At 48.0% G+C, this 25,342-nt stretch overlaps 1 protein-coding gene and 1 long non-coding RNA gene across 2 annotated transcripts in view; one reads left to right on the top strand and one right to left on the bottom strand.

The window, feature by feature from the left end:
• Positions 1-25,342, bottom strand: part of KIRREL1 (kirre like nephrin family adhesion molecule 1) — a 237,487-nt gene that overhangs the window by 18,658 nt on the left and 193,487 nt on the right. Inside the window, exons 3-9 of the mRNA XM_088449673.1 lie at positions 24,470-24,619; positions 15,166-15,323; positions 13,493-13,643; positions 10,231-10,336; positions 7,073-7,221; positions 4,483-4,610; positions 2,475-2,601 (exon numbers count right to left, since the gene is read on the bottom strand). Coding sequence (XP_088305799.1) covers positions 2,475-2,601; positions 4,483-4,610; positions 7,073-7,221; positions 10,231-10,336; positions 13,493-13,643; positions 15,166-15,323; positions 24,470-24,619 — 969 coding nt within the window. The remainder of the gene's footprint in view (positions 1-2,474; positions 2,602-4,482; positions 4,611-7,072; positions 7,222-10,230; positions 10,337-13,492; positions 13,644-15,165; positions 15,324-24,469; positions 24,620-25,342) is intronic.
• LOC148502598 (uncharacterized) overlaps positions 1-25,342 on the top strand; it is a 168,960-nt gene that overhangs the window by 29,644 nt on the left and 113,974 nt on the right. The window lies entirely within an intron of this gene.

Here is a 25,342-nt window from a genome sequence, read left to right as displayed (position 1 = left end):
TTGATGGTATTAATGTGTATTTACATAATTTGTTGTATTCAGATAATGTGAGATACCAGACTAACATTTCTGGCCAGTGAAAGTGCTCTGGCTGCTAATTACCCTTGTCCCACCCACTGCTTTGCCTGGATTGTATTTATTAAAAGTTATTTACTGTATATATTGTAGCACACATATTATGCAGCACTTTACACAGAGTATATCAGTCATTCAATCCAGGGGCGTTTCTAGAGAGGAGGGGGCCCGTGTGCAGTCTCCGACATGGGCCCCCTCCTCTCCGCCCGGCAGCGCACTGAGCTGTACACGGCCAGCACCTGAGTTATAGACTCTGGGCACTAGAGTGTGCCTAGAGTCTATAGTGTATGCACAGGTCACAGGGAAAATGGCCGCGGTGGCCATTTTCCTGTACTGCGCATGGGCAAATGATGGGAAAATGGCCGCCGCGGCCATTTTCCAGTCGCTTTACAGCGCCAGACCCCCGCGCCGACGTGGGACTCCGGAGAGGTAAGTAATATTATGGGTGCATGGTGTGCGCCCATTATAGATACGCCCGATTCAGTCCCTGCCCCAGTGGAGCTAATAATCTATATTCCCTATCACATGGACACACACGCTAGGGTTAATTTATTTTTGTCAGCAGCCAATTAACCTACCTGTCAGCCGCCCGCCCGGAAAATATGCTGCAGAGGCCGCCGACAGTGACTGACATCAGAACTGGGCGGGCACATGTAAATGCGCGGTAGGCACGACACATCAGGCCGACAACTGGTAAGTGTGTACGCGCTTACCAGTCGTCAGATAGGACGGCTGGAAGGCCAATCCGTCGTCCTAGTGTGTACCCAGCTTTAGCGCTTTGAGTCATCAACACTAACCACTACACCAACCGTGTTACCCAGAATGATATAATGACACAATGAGAGAAAGTTACTAATAGCAGGATGCTCAGTTTGTAATGCATGTAAAATCCCTTATTGGTTGATGCTTAGGGATAGTGTAAAAAGTTACTTAATAGGTTTCAGTCTAAATAAAACCTGTCTTTTCATTGTTGTCCAATGAAGAAACAGGTTTTAGACTGAGAAATGACATCACTTATTCTTTAATTATTCCTGAATAAAAAAACGTTTTACATTTACAAATTACTTTAAAATGTTTTTTTTTTTTTACAATAATGTCACTTTTACACTATCCCTAAGAATCAACCAATTAGGGGAATGGAACATCTGCCAATATTAATTATCCTTTAAAAGTCTCCGGATGAAATGCGTTGTATGAATCCTGACCGATCTGCGGCCACCGTACACCCCCCCCCCCTCCCCAGAATCACCAACCTCCCTGCAATCAATGGCAAACGTGCATTTGCCCAGAAATAACTGTATGACATCACAGAATGACACCACACTGCTGTTGTACTTTCATAAATGATCCTTAGTGGATAAACAATGTGACTACATTATTCTTCACAACGTACTAATCCCACCGGTTACAGACCCTCGTTGTCACTCATTGCAAGCCTAGTATTTCATCTTGTGTATAATGTTGACCATTTCCAAATGCCGACTTGCCCATGAAGAAGTTTAAGAAATGGCTATTCTTTTCTCCCACCTCGCATGTCACTGCTCGTACATTTGGCTTTGAATGTGGTTTTGCAACCGAACATTATCAGAATTCTCTAAAATGACACTGGAAACCTCAGAAAAGAGATCCTTCTCTACACAGCCACGGGAACGCGTATATTACGAACAGTAAAATGAAATATGGAAATAAATATTGAAGCTATTAGATTATTAATGCATTCATTATATGGTAAGAGGTGAGTAAAAAAATGATGGATGAATTAAATTCATGTGTGAAGTGTGGATTTGCTAACTTTAGATTGTGGAGACAACGTGAAAATGGAAGGGGTATTTAATTTATTGTGCGTAGTGTAAGACCTCGGCGGTTTTGCATAGGAGAAATGCTTATAGCCTATACCTACTGACCTCACATCAGGGAGACCAGAAACGTTGGAAGAACTTAAACCATTATAGGTGCTTCGGGTGGTGTATAAAAGGTCGACAGGATGAAGGCCGACATTTAGAAGGTCGACGCCACAAGATCGACTGGTTCTGAATGTTGACAGTAAGAATTTTGACATGGTCATTAGCTTAACCGTCATATTCTAGACCTGTATATAGGTTGACAGGGTTAAATGGTCGACACTGAAATGTCGACCATTTAACATATTTTTTTTTTTTTAGCGTAAACCTAAAAATCATGAAAAAAACATGTTGACATTTTAGCGTCAACATGTTAAATGTCAACCTTTTGATTGTGTCGACCATAATACATGTCTACAAAATGACGGTCGACCTAGTCGCCTCTTTATTGCATCGACGCCTTCTGGTGTCGTGCTTTTTTTTTTATTATCGACCGATATCGGGTCCTTCAGATCGGCAGACCAGATTATTGGCCGTTATCGATGTAGCAGTACTCACCATTGACGAACAACGTCACCTCCCTCTCTCCTACTCCAATACGCGGGACGATGGCTTTGCACACATACTGCCCTGCGTCTTCCTGATTCACAGACTTCAGAAATAGCTGGTTACTGTTACTTAATACCTGCAATCAGAAGGCCAAGATGTAGGACGCGCCAGTAAAATAAGACAACCACCCCAACCTGCTAGAAGAACCTTAAGAATAAGCCACCAAGTCTGACAGTGTAAACAAGAGATCAGGGGGTAAATTTACTAAAGTGCAGGTTTTTAGAAGGGGAGATGTTGCCCATAGCAACCTATCAGATTGTAGTGGTGTATCTATAATGGGTGCAGTGTGTGCGGGGCACACGGGCCCCCGGGTCCAGGGGGGCCCCGCCACCGCACACACTGCACCCATATATTTTTTAAACTTACCTGTCCAAGGTCCCGCATCGGGTGTCACTGCTGCTCAGAACACCGGCAAAATGGCCGCTGCGGCCATTGTTCCGGCGTTCTGCGCATGCGCAGTAGACTCCGAGCACACTCTAGTGCCCAGAGTCTACTAATGCTCCGGTGGCTGGCCAGCCACCAGGGAGAGAGGAGGGGGCCCTGCACGAGGAGTGCACATGGGCCCCCTCCTCTCTTTAAAACTCCCCTGATTCTAGCTATTATCTTCTAGAAGGTGCTAGTTAAATGTTAAGTAGAATCTGGTTGCTATGGGCAACATCTCCACTTCTAAAAACTCTCACTTTAGTAAATATACCCCCTGGGATCCACATTGGTACAATGAATGTGGTCCATTTTCTGAATTCAAACCAATGGCGTGAAGTAAAAACACAGTGAAAATACTTTAAATAGCATTTTTAACATTTTGGCATTTTTAAACACATAATTTCATGTGTGCAACAAATAAAGTGTGTGAGTTTTCTAGCACCGCTCTGTGCTGTTGGTGGACCCGGCTCCTTCCGGGTGTGGATTAAGAGAGAGACTTTAAAAAGGTCGACAGTGTCTAGATAGACACCAGATGTTAGACTGTCAATAGGTCGACTGAGACAAAAGGTAGACACACTAAAGGTTGACATGTAAGAAGGTCAACAGGTACAAATGGTTGACTGTCAAAAGGTCCACAGAAAAATGGTCAACACGTGTTTTGTTTTTGTTTTTTGGCCCTAATCTTCACCCTAACCCTCCCTTTGGCGCCTAACCCTCCCTCCTGGTGCCTAACCGTTGGGGTAGATGCCTGACCCTAAACGTCCCTTCTAGTGCCTAACCCTCCGGTAAGTGCCTAACCCTCCCTCCCGGTGCCTAACCCTAAAAAAAATATTAAAAATCATATGTTGATCATTTTGTGTCGACCATTTGTCCCAGTTGACCTATTGACTATCTAACATCTGGTGTCTATCTAGACACTGTCTATCGAATTACTGTCTATCTATAGTCTGTAACCCGCTCCTTCCACTGTCTCAGTCCCAGTCTGTGGCTACTGTACCTCCATATGTCACACCCCTGTCAAGCGACGCCCTGTTCTCGCTAACATAACTCATACAAGTTTATACGTCATGGCCTCCCAACAGACCAGCACATAGGTCTCCTGAAACCTCTGTGCTGCTGTGGCCGTTCCGATTGCCTGCAGTTTGTTCTGTCCCTGCCCACTTCAAATCTAAATGGATGAGCAGACAGGCTTTAAAATCATACTTACCCACCTTTTAATGCCTCCTTCCGGGAGATGCCAGAGGGATTCTTTAGGTGCGGCCGAGGGCAGCGCTACGCATTGCGTCCCTACGCTTACAGTGTCATGCCGTGAAGGTGATTACTCAGCACGGGGGTGGGGCCACGATGGAGCAACTCACAGGGAATTGCGTAGTCGGCTGGAGAAATGGGCGGGATCCAGGAGGATTGTCTCCCGGAAATTCAGGAGTCTCCTGGACATTCCCTGGGAGTAGCCAAGTATGCTTTATATACAGTAACACATATACATTAAATCAGACTTTTTTTCATTGCAAAACACTATATAAGGGTGACTTACCATATTAGATCCTTTCTTGGTCCACGTCAGAGTGAGCGGGGGATTCCCTGCCCAGATGCAGGTCAGGGTCACATCAGATCCCATATCTGTCGTTGCAGGTTTGGGTTCCACTACAATTCGGGGGGCAACTGCGGAGAGAAGTTTTTCTCATTAGCAGGGGTCCCCCAGGCATCCACATGAAGTAAGGAGCTCGCGCAGGCAAGCGTCGGCTCTTAATATAGAATTGCCCGTCCTATATCAGGGGTATTGAGCATTACTTATTCATGCCCATCTATATTACCAAAGCTAGAGCACATTATAAATCAAAAGCTCATCACTGGAGAGATAGATTCCCTCACTGTCTTCAAAAGAATAAGGAATGTGATTTCTAATGTAACAGAATTGTGCTTTTTTTTTTCTTTTCCTTCAGACCTCAAAAAAAAAGTCTAATTTCCTCTTTTAAGGAGTGCTTTTATTTCCTATGGGAATCCCGAAATGGCCTTCAGCAGGAGAACACAATCTGAGAGATAAAATGGCTGTGCTCTGTGGAGCCTCTCGCTGATCTGAGGGAAACGTATTAACTTTCCAATTGCGGCTAAGCCACTGATAGGCAGGGAGGGTGGGCATAGCCCTGGGCTTCTGTCTCTTGTCCAGGAGCCATTTTGTGATGGATCAGGCCCTAACCGTACTGATTTGCCAAAAGGACTACTGCTCTTGCCCTACAAAAGAGTGGGGCTTATTTTATTTCCCCAGAATTTACCTTTTTTAAATGTTTTTGAAGGTTAAGGAAAAGGTTAAAATGGGGTCGTGAGAATGGAGACCAACTTGGAGCTTGTAGTTTGGGATATAGGAAACCGCGCCTAGTGCTGTAGATCACAATGATGCGTGATGTTTTCCACGACTGCGCATTAGAGGCCTGATTCATTATGGATCGCAAATTGAAACCTCGTACGCAGATCGGTCGATGGTGCGTACTGCGCATGCATGGCGATCGCTTTGCGTTCACCTATGCAGATACAAAAACATCGCAGACAGAGGGACGGGACGTCAGCGTTTGGGGGTGGTGGGACGGGGGAGTGGTCGGAGAAAGGCAGGTATGCCGGTCCGTTTGAACGCCGTTGCATGGGCATGCATAAAATAGCCACTGCGACGGCATACGCAGCTTGAGCATTTGCTGCGTGCGACGAGGTTAGCGATTTCTGAGTAAGGTCAGAGCTGCTGTAATTGTGCCGATGTTACCTGATGTTCCCGATGTATACGCAGTGGTTGCGAGGTATTACGGATGTGTGAAAGCGGTAGTGGGCGTCTCTGTACTGGCTTTGGGCGTCTCTATACTAGCTTTGCGATTGCAGTCATTAGCATATCATGGTGCTGCAAAGATTCAGTGTGACCTCCTCTAGTATCAGTCATCTTATACCGTATATGATTTCTCACATCTATTAACCAAGTAAATCTAAAGGTGCGTACACACGGTACAATCAAAATGTACGATATGAACGATAACTATATTGTGCATATTTCGGTGCCTCCAACCCACCAAAGACCTTCGATGTGCAAGCATGTATTGACGATAAAGTTATCGTCCATCGACCGTGCATGCAGGCCAACCTGGTCGATATCAACCAGGTTACTCGCGATCGTTGATCACAGGTCATTGGCCGTCGGTGGTGTGCTGGATGAGCAATATCGATCACCCAGCTCACCCAGGAGATCGTTCAACAATATTGTTATCGTTGACAATCGTCCCGTGTGTATGCACCATTACCCTGTGACTTGCCAGCTATTGTGCTATCTAGAACCTAGATACTTAACCTGTGACTTGCAAGCAGTAGTGTAACCTAGATATTTAACCTGTAATTGGCCAGCTGTTGTGGAACCTAGCTACTTAATCTGACTTGTCAGCTGTAGAGGAACCTAGAACCTAGCTACTCAACCGGTGACTTGTCAGCTGTAGTGGATACTTAACCTGTGACTTACCAGCTGTTGTGGAACCTAGATGTTTAACCGGTGACTGGCCAGCTATAGTGGAACTTAGAACCCAGCTAACCTATGACTTAACCTATGACTTGACAGCTGTAGTGGAACCTAGATTCTTTACTTATGATATTCCAGCTTCAGCGGAACCTAGAACCTAATCTATAACTCGCTAGCATACCCTGCCAGCCAGAGGCAAGCCTACCTCTAGTTTAGTGTATAAAATGAGTGTGTTAAATAAAATGGATAGTTTTTCCCAAGCATAACTCATAAGGGGTCTATTATTAATTCTGGTAAACCAGATACTCTAATATTAAATTGATAATTTACGAAAACAATAATTGCAATAAAAAGTAGGACTGTCCTAGGTAAAAGTATGCAATTGCAGGGTTGCATTGGTCATGTAGGTGAACTAGGCACACGCTTAGGGGCAGCACACTTCACGGGGCATGTAAATGGTTTCTATCCATTACTTTGCTAACTAGTCTTTATCAACCATGTATTATTCCTAGTAAGAGGGATGGGGGTGTTGGGTAGATGGGTATGTGCATTTGGCTGTATGGTTGATATTTTTGGAACTTATCGGGAGAAATAGGCAATTCTCTCATTAAATAACCATGGATGCAGCAAAACTTACACTGTACGTCAACTAGGGTGCTAACGTTGGTGCTCCCGACTTCATTGTGCACTTCACACGAGACGGGCTCAGTGAAGAAGGTGTAATCCACTTGTGTCTCGTACGAGCTGTCCCTGGCGGCCTCGATGATCACGCCTCCCTTAGCCCACCTTTAAAGAAAATGTAAGATGTAAAGTTTATTGGTACAGTATTCTGCAGGGGTGCAACCGATCTTATGCTGATGAGAGGTGTCAGGCTGATCAGGATTATTCCTTCCAATACGGTATCCAGCAAAGAATATATATTATGGACTAAGCACAGGAGCGAGCCTGCTAGTGCGCCAACATGCAAGGTCCAGGAGGTAGGCGTGCACTTGAAATGTGCTAGCCTGACGTGTAAGAGCACTTGCACACATAGGGGGCTGATGCAGAACCCATTGTATGCAACTACAGGCGATGCACGGATGTGAGCAAGCCGATTGCATCTCCACTCGCAATTGAAAGGGGCGTAACTGGGCTGTAACGGGACATCTTCACATAGGCTAAATTTAGTAAGGGCTTGTCGCCAAAATTAGGCCCGTTTTCAGATGGATATTTTGCAGCAGGGATACGGCTGGTGCACGTGCACGTTGATAATAATGATGACAGCTGTGACATCGAGCGTATGGATAGAGGGGTCCAGCCGCAGAGACGCCTTCACCTCTGCACACGGGCAAGAAACACATTTGTTTCTGTGCACACAGTGCTGGAGCATTAACAGGCGAGTTACGTTGGTATCCAGGCTATAGATAGACAGTAAAAAGGTCGACAATGTCTAGACAGACACCACATGTTAGACAGTCAAAAGATCGACACACTGAAAGTCGACATAGATGAAGGTCGCCAGGGTCAAAAGATCGACACGCAAATGGTCTGCACTTTTTTTTTTAGGGTTAGGCACTTACTGTTGTGTTACGGTTAGGCACTTATCCCGACAGTTGGGGTTTGGCACCAGGAGGGAGGGTTAGGCACTAGAAGGGACGGTTAGGGTTAGACACTTACCAGACAGTTAGGGTTAGGCACAGAAGGGACAGTTAGGGTTAGACACTAGGAGGGACAGTTAGGGTTAGGCACTAGGAGGGACAGTTAGGTTTAGGCACCAGGAGGGACAGTTGGGGTTAGGCACTAGAAGGGACAGTTAGGGTTAGACACTTACCAGACGGTTAGGGTTAGGCACTAGGAGGGACAGTTAGGTTTAGGCACTAGGAGGGACAGTTAGGGTTAGGCACTAGGAGAGACGGTTAGGGTTAGGCACTAGGAGGGATGGTTAGGCACTAGGAGAGACGGTTAGGGTTAGACACTTACCAGACTGTTAGGGTTAGGCACTAGAAAGGACAGTTAGGGTTACGCACTTGGAGGGACGGTTATGGTTAGGCATTAGAAGGGATAGTTAGGGTTAGGCACTTACCGGACGGTTATGGTTAGGCACTTACCGGAGGGTTAGGGTTAGGCACTAGAAGGGACGGTTATGGTTAGGCACTTACCGGAGGGTTAGGGTTAGGCACTAGAAGGGACGTGGTTAGGGTTAGGCACTTAACCCGGAGGAATGGGCACTCAAAGGGAGAGGCACCAGGAGGGAGGATTAGGGTGAAGAGTAGTGCTAGAAAGCAAAACAAATGTGGCAACCATTTGTGTGTCGACCATTTGTACCTTTCGAAATTCTTCCATGTCAACCTTTACTGTGTTGACCTTTTTCCTCTTGACCTATTGCCTGTCTAAGATCTGGTGTCTAGCTAGACATTTTCGACCTTTTTACTGTCCATCTCTTATTCCATAACCGTTCCGATTACCTTTTGTGGAACGTAAGTTACTCTAGCATAGGCTCTTTTTTTGACACAAGTTTAAATTGCACCATACTATAATAAAGTTCCCCTTTGGGGTTAATAGTGACCCCCCTGCCACTCTAGCCCATCATCAAACGCCCTTTAACCCTGCAGATTTCCTCCCCCCTCCCCGCCACTGCAGAGTCGGCCTCCACTTACTGCCCTCACTACACAAACACACAGAGGATAACAGGCGCTCTTGAAGGCAGCGATAAATAAAACATTAATACACCCGTACAGTTTAAATATGCATGATTGTAAAACAGAAGCAGTTGGCAGTAAACAGGATCGTAAAATAAAAAGGCATTAAATTCCTCAGATAAGGTGTTTAATGGACGGCCTGGGCCCGCCACTCTCGCACTGGTAAGCCTGCTGCCGCATACTCATAACGGGGAAACTGTAGATTGATTTCCACCTACGGTCTACGCCACGCTGGAACTGTGGGGTTAACTGACGACCGTTAACAGTTTCTAGGGCAACGTCTATCATGGCTCGTCGGATTTTATAGAGCGCTAGCTCTTCGGCCTCAGGACACATCGAGCCCTGTGCTCTTTAAGCCTTTTATGCAGAGCGAAACGCACCCTTAAAATCCCAGTTAAGCAAATAATGATGTATTGTTCTCCTATTCATTGGCTATCAAGAGGTCTGTAATTTCCAGCACTTTATTGGTAAGGTTGTTGGGATGAACGCCAGCTGGCATGGCTCAGCTTCAGGAATTATGTCACCGTAGCTGCCATCAATACATTAATCACCACCAGTGATTTTTCCATTTAGCTGTCAAATACTTTCATAATATATATAGACTTCATCATAGCGATCGCTCCACTAAACTGATGAGATTATGGGCCCGATTCACAGGTCCGTTTGCAGAGGAAATAATATACAAATGCTAGTATCCGCCTTCCCTCGGTGTCGTATCTGGCGTCTGTATGTGCAAGCCCACTTTCAGCGTCTCTGCGCACCTTGACACCGCCGGTGAATCGGCCATCACTTCACCGCCCCATTACCGATACCGTCTCTCTCCCGATCGCAGTAGAATCTTTGAGCGCACAGTCTGTGTAACGCACGTGCCGTTGGGGTTTTGAAGGAATTTCGCGCATGCGTAGTGGCAAATAATCGCCCAACTACGAGAATATCGTTATCGTGTTTAAATTCAGTGCATTTCTGAATCAGACCCTACATGGCCTCTTGTACACTTTATTCACCTCCAAATACTGGATAAATCACACAAAATAAATAAATAAAACGCCTACAATAAAAATAAGATAAAAATTAATGTTAAAAAACAACAACAACACACAAACGTGTAAATACTGACCTGTAGCCTTTAATGACCGGATTAGCTGTGGCCGTGCAGGTGAACCGCACTCTTTCGCCCTCTTGCACAGTTTGGGGATGGATAGACAAGGTGACGGTGGGGGGATCTGTCCGGAGAAACAATACGACCAAGGGTTAATACAGGTTTTTAAAGATATTAGAGGCATTAACTACCGGTAACCCTGTGCCCTTTCTTTTTTCCAGAACAGTTACCATGGTACTTTTTTTGGTAAGGGGGTCAGTGGTTCCTAGCGATAGTCTTTAGCCCCCCCTAACCATATTAAATACACCTTTTGTTTAAAAACACGGACGCACCTCCAGTGTAAAAGCCGGCAACATAATTTATTTGGGGGATTCCAGACAATCGTCACTTAATTCTTCCCCCCCAAATTATGTTATCTCTTGGTAACTCGGACACATCTGAGGCATAAATCTAAACTGAGGTCCTGGCGATAGGTCCCCTCGCAGAGACTGATGTTTCGGATCACAGCCCTGTTTTTAGCTGGTAATGTCTTAAATCACTATCAAAGAGATGCATGGTCTTTTCCCTCCTCATCGGAATTCGCTTGGCATCGGTTGCCTTGCATGTAAAATAAGCCTAGGTTAGGTAAACGCTATTAAGTAAATTGTCTGGTAAGTCGCACAGCCATACGCCTATGCAAATACAGCTCCATTATACATTAGAGGGAGAGAGAGGGGGGGTTGATGTAGCGGAGAATCTGAGGCAACGAGAGAGACGGGCAAATTAAGAACAGAGGGGGATGATATGTTGAAGAACTACAAGCCCCAGCATTTCCAGCCAAGGCTAGGGAGACGCAGGTTTCCTAACTCTGGTCTAGGATAGAGGAAGAACTGTGCTTAACTCTATGGATACCTAATCAGACAATAGAAGCCTGCAACACAGGGAATCGATGAGGCGGCCTCAGATCAGTCACAAGGGGAGGGGGCAGTACAGCTCGTTCTCTAAGAGTTATTGCTGGCCCTGCAATCAGATACTCAGCATTTTCTAGCTTCGGGCTTGTATTAAAGATAAGACGTGTAGAACCCCCTCCCATACGTTAATCAATGTACTTGGCTTTCTTAATCCATTTTAATAATGCTAACAGCGTTCCCTTGGCACCAACCATTCATTAGTGTAATATTTTTATACATCTATATGCACATAATTTGCTCCTGATAATTGTTGATGCTATGACATCATGAGGCAGAGATTATAAGAAGGAGTTTATAAGTGGAATGATGGTATTCGGTCATATGGGCGACAGTAACCATATCGGCATTCATAATGTGGACACTAGAATGCCGGCATGGTTCAACATGTCGACGGGCGCCATGTCGACAGCTGAAATGTCACCACGTGAATTGCCTACATTCTGAGGATGCCGACGGAGTGGGTTAGGCGCCGCCCAGAGGGTTAGGCTACCAAGTGTGTCGACAGTTCGACCGCGTCGACATTTCTATGTCCGCCCGATGCACATTGGCATGTGTATGTGGCCAGCGTTAGAAGCCAACAGGAAGACAGCAGGCAGAAGTTGGCTTCTAATATCCTTATAATCTACAGTAGTGTTCTTATGACCTAGGGCCCGATTCAGCAAGGAACGCAGTTGCTTATACGCACGCAACTTTCAGATTGTTGTGTTCTGCGCATACGTTTGGGTCCGATGTTACTCGATGTTACCGATTTATTTTGCTATGTTGGCCAAGTATACGGATGTGATTAAGGGGAAGTTGGCGTCCTTATGTCAGGCTGTGATCGCGATGCGAATTCAAACATTTACATATCACCGCTGATATTAGCAACTGCGTTGTGTGCGTATAAGCAGAATAGCGATCCGTAGTGAAACAGGCCCATAGTGATGGTAACATCACTAAACAACCAATTTATATATTATACGCCAGTACGATGCGTGTCATCTCTTCCTGAACATTTGTCTTGTGCAGACACCTGAACTTCATGTGGGAATATACTATATCAGAGTCTCATATAGATAATGAGCCTGATTGTCAGTTGCATGTAAATTGGTTCCAATTCCATCCCCTTCCAGCAGAAATCCAGGTGAACATTCTCCGGTATAGTCTACCGTGCCAACCTCAGCCCGCCGCTTGCGAGAGCAAACCGTCTTCCCTATTATCAGCATATGTGCAGGAGATCTGACTGAAATCAGGACGGATCTCTGCATACGCTCATCTTTTGACTAGGTGGCATCTCTGTTGGCGCACTCGGCGGGATGCCTCTTTCATATGCCGATGCCATGTTGACACTCTAACACCCATTCAAGGGCCGAGATGCGGCCGACTCGCAATTGCTGTAACTTGCATATTGAGGCCTTGAAACGCGCGTAGTTTGTTTAAAAAAATAAAATAAAAGTGTAAGATCATTCACATTGGTAATTACGCACAACTCTGAGAATCAGGCCCAATATCTGCACTGTTATGTTAAGGGTTTCATTTTGGCTTCTATAAATCAGTATTTACACTTTCCATAGGGGCCTTTCTATTTGGCTCTTGTTACAAGAAGAAAGGCTAGCGGCTTGGGAAACAATGACATGGGAATCGGCGAGAAGACAAAATAGTGAGGTTAGAAGTGATAGAGAGAGTAAGAAACGCAGGATTTCTAGAGGGGGGTTTCCAGATGCCTGATTTTAGAGTGAGTGTGTGGTCTGTCCATGAAGAGGGCATAATTAGCACTTCTCCAGCTTTAATATGTTACATACAAAGTATATTGTTTTGCATAATTCCAGCATATACAGCGATCACAGTGAGCCATTAGATGCAGCAGAGGGTCCATCCTGTCTGAGGAGAATGGGTTTTTTTCAGATGTGGGCTCCATTCCCAAGCATGGGAGCAAGTCCGGGAGTCTGAGGGAGCAGCAGAAGAACCCAGCACTGCCCTGGACATATATGTACATATCGGTCTCCTTATATACTGGATAGTGTATTATTATACAGTATTAATTATTAACCTTATTGATGGTCTATAGCAGTGCACCCATAACAGTGCATGTTTTCCACATCTCCTAGTTGGTGCACAGGTGTATTTATTACTGGCTGACACATTTTAAACGATCAGTTGGTGCTAATCATTTCATTTGTGATACTGAGAAGAACATGCAGCGCTAGTAAAATTCTATTATATTACTATTTCTATTGTGGTCATGGTGTGTGCTGGGGAGGGGGGTTTCCAGGCAGACGGAAATCCCCCTTTGCGCTTGCCTATGGGATGCATGCTTATTATCTATTGCGCGGTGTAGATGGTGGACTCACGGTGAACGTCCAGTTTGACCGAAGTATCCTTTCCGGTTGGAATAGCGTCATTAGACGTCCTACAAGTAAACACTCGTCCAATATCTTGGTCTGTGGGGACGATCAGCAGGAAGCTTACGGTGGTCTCACGTTTTTTGTCATCCAACACCATCTGCGGAGAGAAAACAAGGATAACAAAGGCCGCACTAATGTAACCTGCCAAGACCTCATTACTGATAAGGAGCTCCTATGTCATCATTAGCTCATACCTCCACCACGTCATGTGATGGCATCTAGCCACTGTTGGGCTTTAAGGACTACAAATCTCGGCCTTATACATGGTACATATGTAATAGCAAAGAGCCAGTACGAGTAAGGCAAACAATACTAGCGTAAAGTTTGACCTCATAGTTTATATCATACCTTAACCTCACCGAAGACAAGATATATCCAATTCCTCATAGGCAGTTATATCTGTATAGTACGCAAACATTCCTAGCGTATGTTGATTTGGCAATACCAACCGCTACTCACAAGCTATGTAGCTATGCTCAGGGGCTTATACATATATAGTTATTTTATTATATTTTTAGACTTCTGCTTTTAATATCTGTATAAATGGTTTCGATGTCATTGATTATAATCTGTGTGTGCTGAAGCCATCACATCAGCTATTAAAGGGGGATGTAGTCAGCATCCCAGCTGACAGGATTCCGGCTCTAGACTACCGACCGTCAGCATCCCCAAGGTAAGTATTGGGGGGGTTAAGGGTGCGGAGTTAGGGTTAGCCAATATTGTGAGGGTTAAGACATTAAAGGGGGAAGGTTAGGTTTAGGGTGCGGGGAGGGGGGGTTAGGTTCAGACACTAGGGGGGGAGGTTAAGGTTAGGCACCAGGAATGGAGGATTAGGGTAGGGAGAGGGGGAGGGTTAGCATTCCGACCGATAAGTGTCGGTATGTTAAACCTGTCGGGATTCTGACCGCCGGGATCCCGACTGCCGGCAACTCATACCCAACCCAGATATTATATATACATTATATATATATATATATATATATATATATATATATATATATATATATAATATATAAAACATGAGTTATGGTGTTTTCATGTCCGCATTCTTTAGAAAGACAATGTAAATTATTATGGATACTAGAAGTTATCACTGAGTTCCGTGACATTATAAAGCCTGTAGCCGGCATCGAAAATGGCTTCTATAATTAGCAGCAGGAGGCAACGATGTCCCAAAAATGAACACCACTTGTGTTTTATGACTAGTCTGTGAGCACCTCACTCTAGAAAGAAATACGAAATAATACACAAATGTACAATGTCTCCACTGATGAGCCGGGCGTGTTAGAACTCTCCTCGGCTCAGATGTGGTACAAAGATAGATTTGGACGAGGTTTTTGTGCAGGATAAAGGAGATATTGTTACAGGGTTCAACCAGGCTGCTCCGGTCACCTCTGATGTCTCTCTTTTGAAAGAACTAAAAGACAGACACTTCCACAATGACCTTTTCATGTTGGCTCTGCAGATCAGATCAAACTCTCCTTTGCTTTCCAGGGATCGGCGCAACAGCCAGAGGGCCGAATGAAACCAAGAGGGCAGAACTTCAAGAGGGAGAACAAAAAAGCTTCCATGACACAGAGAGAACGGCACAGAGACATTCATGGCCTGAGGCTGCTCACCGTGCTAGTGACAGCTCCTTCTTGGGGGTTCCCATCTCGGAACCACTCTATGGAAGCTGCTGGCTTGGCATTCTCAGCCCTGCAGGTCAGGTTAGTCGGGGTCCCGGCTCTGAGTAGGATCTCTGAGCCTCCATCTATAGTGGGGTCTTCTGGAGGAACTGGGGACGTAGAGAGAAGATAGATACAAGTCTTAATAATATGTCAATAATCAGTCTATGAAAAAAATAATTGTTGACAGCAAATAATGACCAATGTCCCGTCCGCCCTATCCAGTTATTGCTTATTCTAAGGACAATTATGGGTTTATACAACACATATGTAAATTTAATGTGTTTTTTTCTTGCTCATACCTGCGCTGATGATTGTCAGGGCAGGATTAACCCCCATCTTGTTCCGATCATAACCCAGAAGGAGCCCTTACAGTGGAAATAAGAACTCTTCCTTAATACAGCCACTCTACCTGGGCAGCCAAGTGTTGCATTAACCTTAAAGGATGTATTTACATTTGGAAACCTGTAGGTACTATAGTTACTAATTTGTGTTATAGGACTACACAAGTTACTACCGATGCCCTTTTTACGTGTAACAGAGTACCTGGCAAATACTAATTTCTCCATTATGGAAAAGTATTTTTCTAACAACCAAAAGTGTATCCAATTTCATCAATGACTTAATACATATTTTAGGGCCTGATGCAGAGTTGTACGCTATTGCCGCCACGTATTTGTACGCAGCTGCTATGCAAAAAATATGAGATATGGTAAGAACTTACCCTTGTTATCTCTATTTCTACGAAGTCCATAGGGTTCCACAGGATACCTTGGGGTATAGGTGTGACGTCAGTCGCAGGGCACCAAAGAGTTAAGCTTTCAGCCTCCCAGGATGCACTAGGTCCCCCTCCTATACCCCGCCCCCGAGCCAAGGCACCTCAGTTAGTTACCAAGCCATAGGCCGGAGGAGGAGAAGGAAGAGAGAGAACAAAGATCTGGACACATACAAGAATCACATTCTCACCAGAGGGAGACGGAAAACCGGTGACCAGAGCAAAGCCCATCTGCAGCACAGGTGCGACAGGGCGGGAGTCCTGTGGAACCCTATGGACTTCGTAGAAATAGAGATAACAAGGGTAAGTTCTTACCATATCTCATATTTTCTACTTCAGGGTCCATAGGGTATCCACAGGATACCTTGGGGATGTCCCAAAGCAGTATCCTTTAAGGGTGGGGACGCTCCTGTGCAGAAAGGAGAATCCGCCGCCCGAAGGAAGCATCCTGAGAGGCGAAGGTGTCAAACCTGTAATACCTCACGAAGGTATGGACAGAAGACCACGTAGCAGCCTTGCAGATCTGAACTGCCGAGGCACCACGTCGAGCTGCCCACGAAGGACCCACAGACCTAGTGGAATGAGCCTTCAGAGAAGGAGGGACCGGTAGGCCTTCATGAAGATAAGCTTCAGAAATAGCCATACGGATCCAGGCTGCCAAAGTTTGCTTTGAAGCAGGCCAACCCTTTTTACGGAAGCCAAAGAGGACAAACAAAGCGTCCGACTTCCTAAACGAAGAAGTGCGGTCAACATAAGTCCTTAAGGCCCGCACAACATCCAAAGAGGCCTCACCCACGGAAAGACCCGGTGAGTTAAAGGCCGGAACAACTATTTCCTCGTTAATATGAAACTGGGAAACAACTTTGGGAAGAAACTCGGGCCGAGTGCGGAGCACTGCCCTGTTCCCATAAAAAACCAAGAAAGGGGGTCTACAAGAAAGAGCCCCTAACTCAGAAACACGTCTGGCCGAAGCAATGGCCAGAAGGAAAACAGTCTTAGCTGTTAGCCATTTAAGATCCACTGAGCCCAGTGGTTCAAACGGCGGTCCTTGGAGAGCCCTCAGGACCACAGCCAAATCCCAAGGCGCCACAGGTGGAACAAAGGGCGGCTGAATGCGGAGAACACCCTGCATAAAGGTGCGCACATCCGGGATTGTAGCAATCCTACGGTGAAACCAGACAGATAGGGCCGAAACCTGTACCTTCAAAGAAGCAAGGCGAAGCCCATGATCTAGTCCCGCTTGCAGGAAGGCGAGAATCCGAGACAGACGAAACTCCCGCGGTGCATAACCTCTCGGTCGACACCACTGGAAGAACGTATGCCACACGCGATGGTATATCCTCGCGGAAGACGGTTTCCGAGCTCGTAACATGGTCCGCACCACAGAGCTGGAAAACCCCCGGGACCTCAGCATGGCCGTCTCAACAGCCACGCCGTCAAAGACAGCCGAGTCAGGTCCGGGTGAAGGCAAGGACCCTGAGACAGAAGGTCCGGTCGTAGCGGCAACCGCAGAGGAATGTCCACGGACAGACCCTGAAGGTCTGAGAACCAGTGCCGTCTGGGCCACGCGGGAGCTATCAACAGGAGCGTCCCTCCTTCCTGTTTGAATTTCCGGATTACCCGTGGAAGAAGGGAGACCGGAGGGAACAGGTATGCGAACCGGAACGTCCACCGGACGGACAGAGCATCCACCAGAGACGCCCCTTCGTCTCTTGTGCGAGACCCGTACACCGGCAACTTGTTGTTGTGCCGGGACGCCATGAGGTCGATTTCTGGAAGACCCCACCTGTCCACCAGTAGTTGAAAAACGTCCGGGTGCAGGGACCATTCCCCCGGATGAACGTCCTGGCGACTTAGAAAGTCCGCCTCCCAATTGAGCACTCCCGGGATGAAGACCGCTGATATGGCCGGAAGATTGCGCTCCGCCCAAACCAGGATCCGAGAGACCTCTACGAGAGCCGCCCGACTGCGAGTTCCTCCTTGCCTGTTTATGTAGGCCACGGTGGTAGCGTTGTCCGATTGGACCTGCACCGGGCGACCCTGGAGAAACCGCTGTGCCTGCTGGAGAGCATTGAAGACCGCACGGAGTTCCAAGATATTTATTGGAAGCTCCGCTTCTGTCGGCGTCCACCTGCCCTGGAACAAGTGTGGACCCGAAACTGCTCCCCAGCCCCGAAGACTGGCGTCCGTTGTCAACAGGACCCAATTTGGAACCCAGAACGGACGTCCCTTGTTGAGGTGGGTCGTCTGTAACCACCACGTAAGGGACAGGCGAACCTCCTGGGTGAGCACAATCGTCTGGGACTTCAGAGACTGAGTCAGCCCGTTCCACTTGGACAGGATCAGGTGCTGCAGAGGTCTGGAGTGAAACTGGGCGTATTCCACCATGTCGAACACCGACACCATGGAGCCCAGTAACCTCATCGCCGAGTGTAAGGACACCCGGCGGCTGTGCAGACAACTGCGCACCCTTGACTGTAAAGCAGAGATCTTTTCCTCCGTCACGAAGATCCTTTGCTGTCCCGAGTCCAATAAGGCTCCAAGATGCAGAATCCTCCGAGACGGGATTAGAGTGGACTTCTGCCAGTTGATTAGCCAGCCGTGCCGTTGCAGCAGTGCAATGGTCAGGTCCAAGTGGCGTAACAGGAGCTCTGGAGATCCTGCCACCAATAACAGGTCGTCCAAATACGGCAACATGCGGACTCCCTGCAGCCGCAGAGAAGCCGCCATGACCGCCATCACCTTGGTGAAAACACGTGGTGCTGTTGCCAGGCCAAAAGGTAATGCCCGAAACTGGAAGTGGTCGCTGCTGATTGCAAACCTGAGGAACTGTTGATGGCGCCAAAGAATAGGGACATGCAGGTAAGCGTCCTGTATGTCCAATGACACCAAGTAGTCCCCAGGTTCCAGCGCCAGAATGATGGACCGTAGGGTCTCCATCCGAAACTTCGGGACCCGCAAAGACTTGTTGAGTGCTTTGAGGTTGAGAATCGGACGATATGACCCATTGGGTTTCTGTACCAAAAATAGATTTGAATAGAAACCCTGGCCCCTCTGGGAGAATGGAACCGCCACTATAACTCCAGCCTGGAGCATAGTGTGCAATACCTTCCGCAGCTCCGTAGCCTTGTTCCGGTCTGATGGGAGACCCGTGGTGAAGAAGCGAGCCGGGGGTCTGTGCCGGAAGGAGAGGGCGTATCCGTGGGAAACCACCTCCAGAACCCAAGTGTCTGTCGTAGTGGTCGACCAACACTGGGCGAACTGTAGCAGGCGGCCTCCCACCCTGGGATCCCCCAAAGGGAGGCCCGGACCGTCAGGCCGCAGGCTTGTCATCTGGCTTGGGGGCCGGACGTCTGGTACTCCATGCCTGCTTCCGGGGCTTGACCGATTTCTTAGGGCCAGCCTGTCGAGGAAACGACTGTGGTTTGGGCCTGCCCTGGGCCCTAGATGACCGAAAGGACGATGGTCCCGAACCAGAAGGAGCAGCGGCCGACGGGAGACAGGCAGATTTGGCTGCCGCCAGCGTGGCCACAATCTTATCCAGATCCGGACCGAAGAGAACTTCTCCGGTAAACGGCAACGCTTCCAGACCTTTCTTGGAATCTGCGTCCGCCTTCCAGGATCGCAGCCACAAGGTGCGACGAGCAGCTACCGCTGCTGAAGAAATTCTAGACACCAGAGTACTAATGTCTAGAGCCGCCTCGTTGATGTAGGTGGCCGAATCACGGAGATTGCCAATCAACTCCGCCTGATCGGCCGGACAGTCGGATTCAAAAAAAGCCTCTAATGAATCCGCCCAGCGCTCCATCGCTCTGGCAACCCAGCAAATGGCCATAGCCGGCCGTGCTGCCCCCCCTGCAAGGGAATAAGCGGACTTCAGGCAGATTTCTACCTTGCGGTCCGTAGCATCCTTAAGGGAGGACATGGATGGCATCGGCAATGTGGCACTACGGACAAGACGGGTCACGTGAGAATCCACCTGTGGAGGGGATTCCCACTTCGCAAAATAATTATCCGCGAACGGATAAGCCACCGCCAGGCGTCTCTGCGGCTGGTATCTTTTGCCAGGTTGTTTCCACGCCTCCTCTAAATGGTCCACCAACTGACCCGAAAGAGGAAAGACTGTGGCATCGCCCTTCACATCTTTGAAAAAGGCATACTTAGATTTAGCCGCTGGGGGAACTTCGTCCTCAATCACCAAGGCTGTGCGGACCGCCCGAATAAGTCCAGGAATATATACTTTGGACTTAGCATCAGCGTCCTTAGTATGGAGAGGTTCCTGATCGTAAGGATCTAGAATCTCCCCATCATCAGACGTCCCTTCGTCATCCTCATAAGGAGCGGACAGAGACGCCACCGGCCTTTTATGAGACCGCATCACAGACTCCCCTTGCAACACATCCGACAAGTGCTGTACAGAACTCGTCAGGGAGTTAACCCACGCTGGCTCCTGAGAACCCGGGAGCGGGGAAATAGGGAGACTGTGGGGTACCACCAATTGTCGTGGGAACCCCTGCATGGGTGACGACACCACAGACTGCTGGGACAAACCCATCGGAGTAAACGCGGGCTGCGGAGCTAACTGGCCCACTAAAGCTGTTAACGCCTGAGCGAAACAAGCCCAGGGCGGCTCCTGTACCGGTGCTGTAACCGTAATAGGCCGCGCCATGGACAAACACTGCCGGCAAAGGCCCTCCGCGCTACCCTCCCCCTCCGCTAACGGTACTTTGCACGTGGTACACTGTAGCCGGAGGGGAAAATCACTTTCAGACATGATGGCACCACGTATGTGACCTCTCTCACCAATTAAGTATTAAATAGGCGAGAGACCACCCTGCAGCACCGCACCGCAAGGGCTTTAGCAGAAAGAACAGGGACAGTAATAAAGCTGACAGTTTAGAGAAGAAAAGATTACAGGCAGCAGCGCTAGCACAGTCACATACAATGCAGAAAAATAACAATTCCTGCACTAACAGCGCTGATCACTCAACTACACAGACACAGGGCCTGGTAGGACACAGCGCTGCATACACAGACCTGACCACAGCGGAGGAGAGGTATGCGGGGGGACCCAGACCACGATGCTTCCTTCCAGCGCTTCCAGCAGCGTTCACCATGCGTTCTGGAGAAGATGGCCGCCGAGGAGCAGAGAGGAGGCTGGCCTGGGGGAGGAGCGCTGCCACAGGACCAGTCGGCAGCATGCAGAGAGGGCTGTGTGCAGCGGGGGAGGCGCCGGCTGTGAGACAGGGAAGGCGCGCTCCCCTGGCCTGCATTTAACCCCTGGGACGCCGCAGCGCTACCGCTCTGCTGCGGTCCGCTGTCCCAGGGGGTAGTGGAAGCGCAGGTTGGTCGCCTGGCTCCACGCTGCAGCCAGTCCCCAGGGAGCCCCCTGCCTGGGGACTTAGGACCATGTGATCAGCGGGGACCCACCGCGGGACCCCGCTGCTTACCTCTGTCCCCCTTGAATCCGGCCATGGTCCGGAGCATCTGGGGTCACCGCTAGCTGTGACCCCAGACGCCCACCAGCATCCCCGGATCAGTACCGGCGTTCTGGTACCGGCGGGGTGTAGGGAAGACAGCATGGACGTCAGGACTGACTGTCCATGCTGTTCATCCAGTTGTGCAGCCACAGCTGCATGAAGAATAAGCTTCAGGGGCTCTTCTAGCCCCCACTCCAACAGGTGCACCCGACTCCGGCCGGGCACCAAACTAAACTGAGGTGCCTTGGCTCGGGGGCGGGGTATAGGAGGGGGACCTAGTGCATCCTGGGAGGCTGAAAGCTTAACTCTTTGGTGCCCTGCGACTGACGTCACACCTATACCCCAAGGTATCCTGTGGATACCCTATGGACCCTGAAGTAGAAATATGTAAATTGGCGTAGCCGGCGGGAGATGTATTGAGACGCCCACCTCCAGCTTTGCAAATCCAAACATCAACGTTAAATGTGCGTACAATGACACATCGGTCGCGGATCATTCGATTGTCACAATACTGAGTAAGCCTACGGTCCCACAGAGTAGCCGCGGGAACTGAGATGGCGGAGCCATATTTCTTGAATATGGGATTGCAGTCGCAAGGTTTGACACCGCCTCCTAAAATGGTTGCGATGCGCCTTCGTTGGTTGCCACCTCTCCCCGTTATCTCCACCAAATGCTCCCCGACTGTCAGTCACACTAGTCACTGCGAGCGACTACGGTAATGTACCCTGACGCATGCGCAGTGCGACTCCGCCATATGCGCAGACTGCCGATTATCACTCAACTGCGAAAACATCGGCAAAGTGACTTATTAACCTATATTAGTATTTCCTGCAGTGTCTCATGCTCAACAAACACTTTTGATACTATATAAGGAGGGATTTAGTCGGCGACTTTATCATTTTTACAGGCTGCAGTTCCAAAAGTGCCAGTAGAACAAGGCCTTGACACTAGCAAAAGCATGGAGTCAGATTCAATGAACTCCTAAGAACCTATACTCATTTGCTCTTGCAATCTGGAGCATTTGCGCTCCGGAACCTTTTGTGTTTACCACAAGGGAGCACATTGCTGTCAGTGTAGGTTCCTCTATTGTCCCAACACCCCGACAGCAACTGCTCATTAACCACTGCATCCGGTTTAACAGGCATTTAAAGCGACGGTCGTGGGTTAAGCCGCGTACACACTAGACGATATGCCCCATGAGCGATATCGTCTAGTGTTTCCATTGCAGTGCCGGGCTCAGTGTCGTTAACGATATCGTTCAGTGCCAGCACACTCCCTTATCCCTGAACATTCACAACCTGACGATACCGTCAGGATGGCCTGCATGTTCAGGCGATGAACGACATCTTCAATGACCCGCTGGAGTGTGCATCGCTGGTCGTTCACCGCGTATACACTGGACGATATTGGACGCGATGAACTATAATGATATCGTTATAGTTCAAATCGTCCAACTTATCGTCTAGTGTGTACGCAGCTTAAGTGTCCTAAAAGTTGCATACCAGGAGCCAGTTGTACAGCCTCCCCTGGTGCCCTGCCTTATTCTCACCAATATGGACTCTGAACAGTGATAAGTCAGTGAACGCTGGTTAGTAGTGCCCCTACTAGTATTAATTGGAGCAATGAAGTGTCAATAATTAGACTGTTGGTTGCTGAAAGTTGCATATAGTGAAAGGGGTGAGAAAATACAGAGATAGGAGGAGGAGAAAGCTTTGCACAATGCTCTGATTGTTCCACACTCTGTCCTTTCATTGTTGCTACGAGGGCGAGTGCTTGGAAGCCTCTTTGCCTAGCTGACTGCTGGTTGTTGGGTAACAGGTTGCAGCAGGTTTTGTACTGCTCCTATCCGGTAGAGTTCTCCCCTCTCCATGCAGACCTGGAGGGGTGGGGTGGGAGCTGAGCCCACTGAACAAGCCCAAAACCGTTTAAGCTGTGAGAAGAACTCAAAGCTTATTACCCAAATTCACTTTAGTGGCTAGCACACGACTTGTAGAAAGAGTGTTAGCACCTCAGCTGCTGCAGAGCCTCTTAATAGGCAGAGCTGTGAAGCATTACTTAAGTTAATGTAATTCTGTTCACAAGAGGTTATGATTTAAATCAGTGATGGGTGACCTGGTGTAGGCTACCCTCCATCCTTCAAAAGGGACAAACATATTTCAATTGCCTCCATATGTCGTACATTTGCGCTAATATTGCGCCACATGCCACCCAGAGCTCCTGCTTACTCCAGAATAGCCCCACATGCCCTCAGACCCCTATTTTCCACAAAATTACTAAACTTACACTCAGACTCCACATGCCATTAGAACCTGTATGTAATCAAAAACTCCCCAACAAGCCACTCAGACCTCCTTACATGCTAACATGCCACTCAGCCCCCCCTCACATGCCGCCAAGACCTCCTCGCTTTCTTCCAACATGCCACTCAGCCCCCCATTACATGCCACTCAGACCTCCTTTCTTTCTGCCAACATGACACTCAGCCCCTCTCCACATGCCGCTAAGACCTCCCCACATGCTTCCATCTTTCCACTCAGGCTTCCCATATGCCCCTTAGATCTTGCAACATGCCTTGCAAATGCTGGCCAGACCTCCTCACATGCCGCCTGTTGCCATCACTGCTTTAAACTGTCACATGGTCTATGTAGTCAAACACCTGGTATTGGAAGCCAATAGCATAATAATCCTTAGCTGCTCACTAGCACAAAGCGGTCAGTTCACCCTTATCGCTTGGGGCCAGTATCAATTTTGTTTTGGTAAATTGAGGCAATAATTGATTTAGGATACAAGCCCTATCTCTGGAAAAAGGGGCCTTGATAAATAAGCCTCTTACTTTCTAAATTGCTGGCCGCAAGTGAGCACCCAGGGCTGGCATGAGAAGCAAAATACATGAGGTAGATTATTTAGAGACCTCAGAACACTCTCAGTGCTGGCAAGTGCCAATCTACATTCAACAGTGCAGGGTTCCATCCCCTCAATTAAGACCTCTTAAAATCCTTACTTAACACTGTCAGCTTGGCTTCTTTTGAACGCAGGGCAGCCTCAGTTGCCTGGCACTCGAACTTGGCATCATCGTAAATACTGGCGTTGGTAATCTCCAGGTTGTACTGCCCAGAATCGGTGTTTCCAACGACTTGGTAACGGGGCCAGACTTTGAAGAAATAAAAGAGAAGATTACTTCATTTCCTGTACAAACACATCAAAGCAATGTACTCAGCAGCAAGGGCCTGATTCTTACATGGGAGCAAAAAAAGGCAAGTAACTGGAACACACCATGGCGCAATGCTAAGGGTGCAAATAAATGTATTTTTTGCATGCGTGGAAAAAACTAGCTGCTTTTGCATGTAACCCACGAATGCTGGCCAGCTTTAGTTTTACTGTACAATATAGATTAGAGATTGGACATGCCGTCCCTCTCACATCTAAATCTCTCTACACATTCAAAATCTGCTCCACCTGCAGCGCAACCTACTTTTACCCAGGTGCAAAGTTACTAGCTCCTACCTTAGAATCAGCACCTACCTGTGTAATTAGTTTTACACCCATGTATGGCTTTCATAACGTACCTGCATATATACTAAATACAGACTGGGGACATCCATATTAATTGCTCTGGACAAATGTCAGTGAAAACTGTATGTGAAACGGCATTTTCCCATTTTACTCCACTGTCCTCCATGTACTTAACTTGTTTGCCTTATACACTGAATGGAGCAGACAGAGGGCCTGATGCAGACCCGGTCGCAAGCGCTGAGCGCTCGCAACCGGGTCGATGGTGGTTCACAGCGCATGCGTGCGCACGACAGAGCCGGCTCCGTCGTACGCATGCGCGAGACCCGGCTAACGACGGGCAAACCGTCACTCTGGGTCTCGT

Source organism: Taudactylus pleione, unplaced genomic scaffold, assembly GCF_031769625.1.
Source record: "Taudactylus pleione unplaced genomic scaffold, aTauple2 ptg000490l, whole genome shotgun sequence".
Taxonomy (NCBI): Eukaryota; Metazoa; Chordata; class Amphibia; order Anura; family Myobatrachidae; genus Taudactylus; species Taudactylus pleione.
This window is presented reverse-complemented; position numbering and strand designations above follow the sequence as displayed.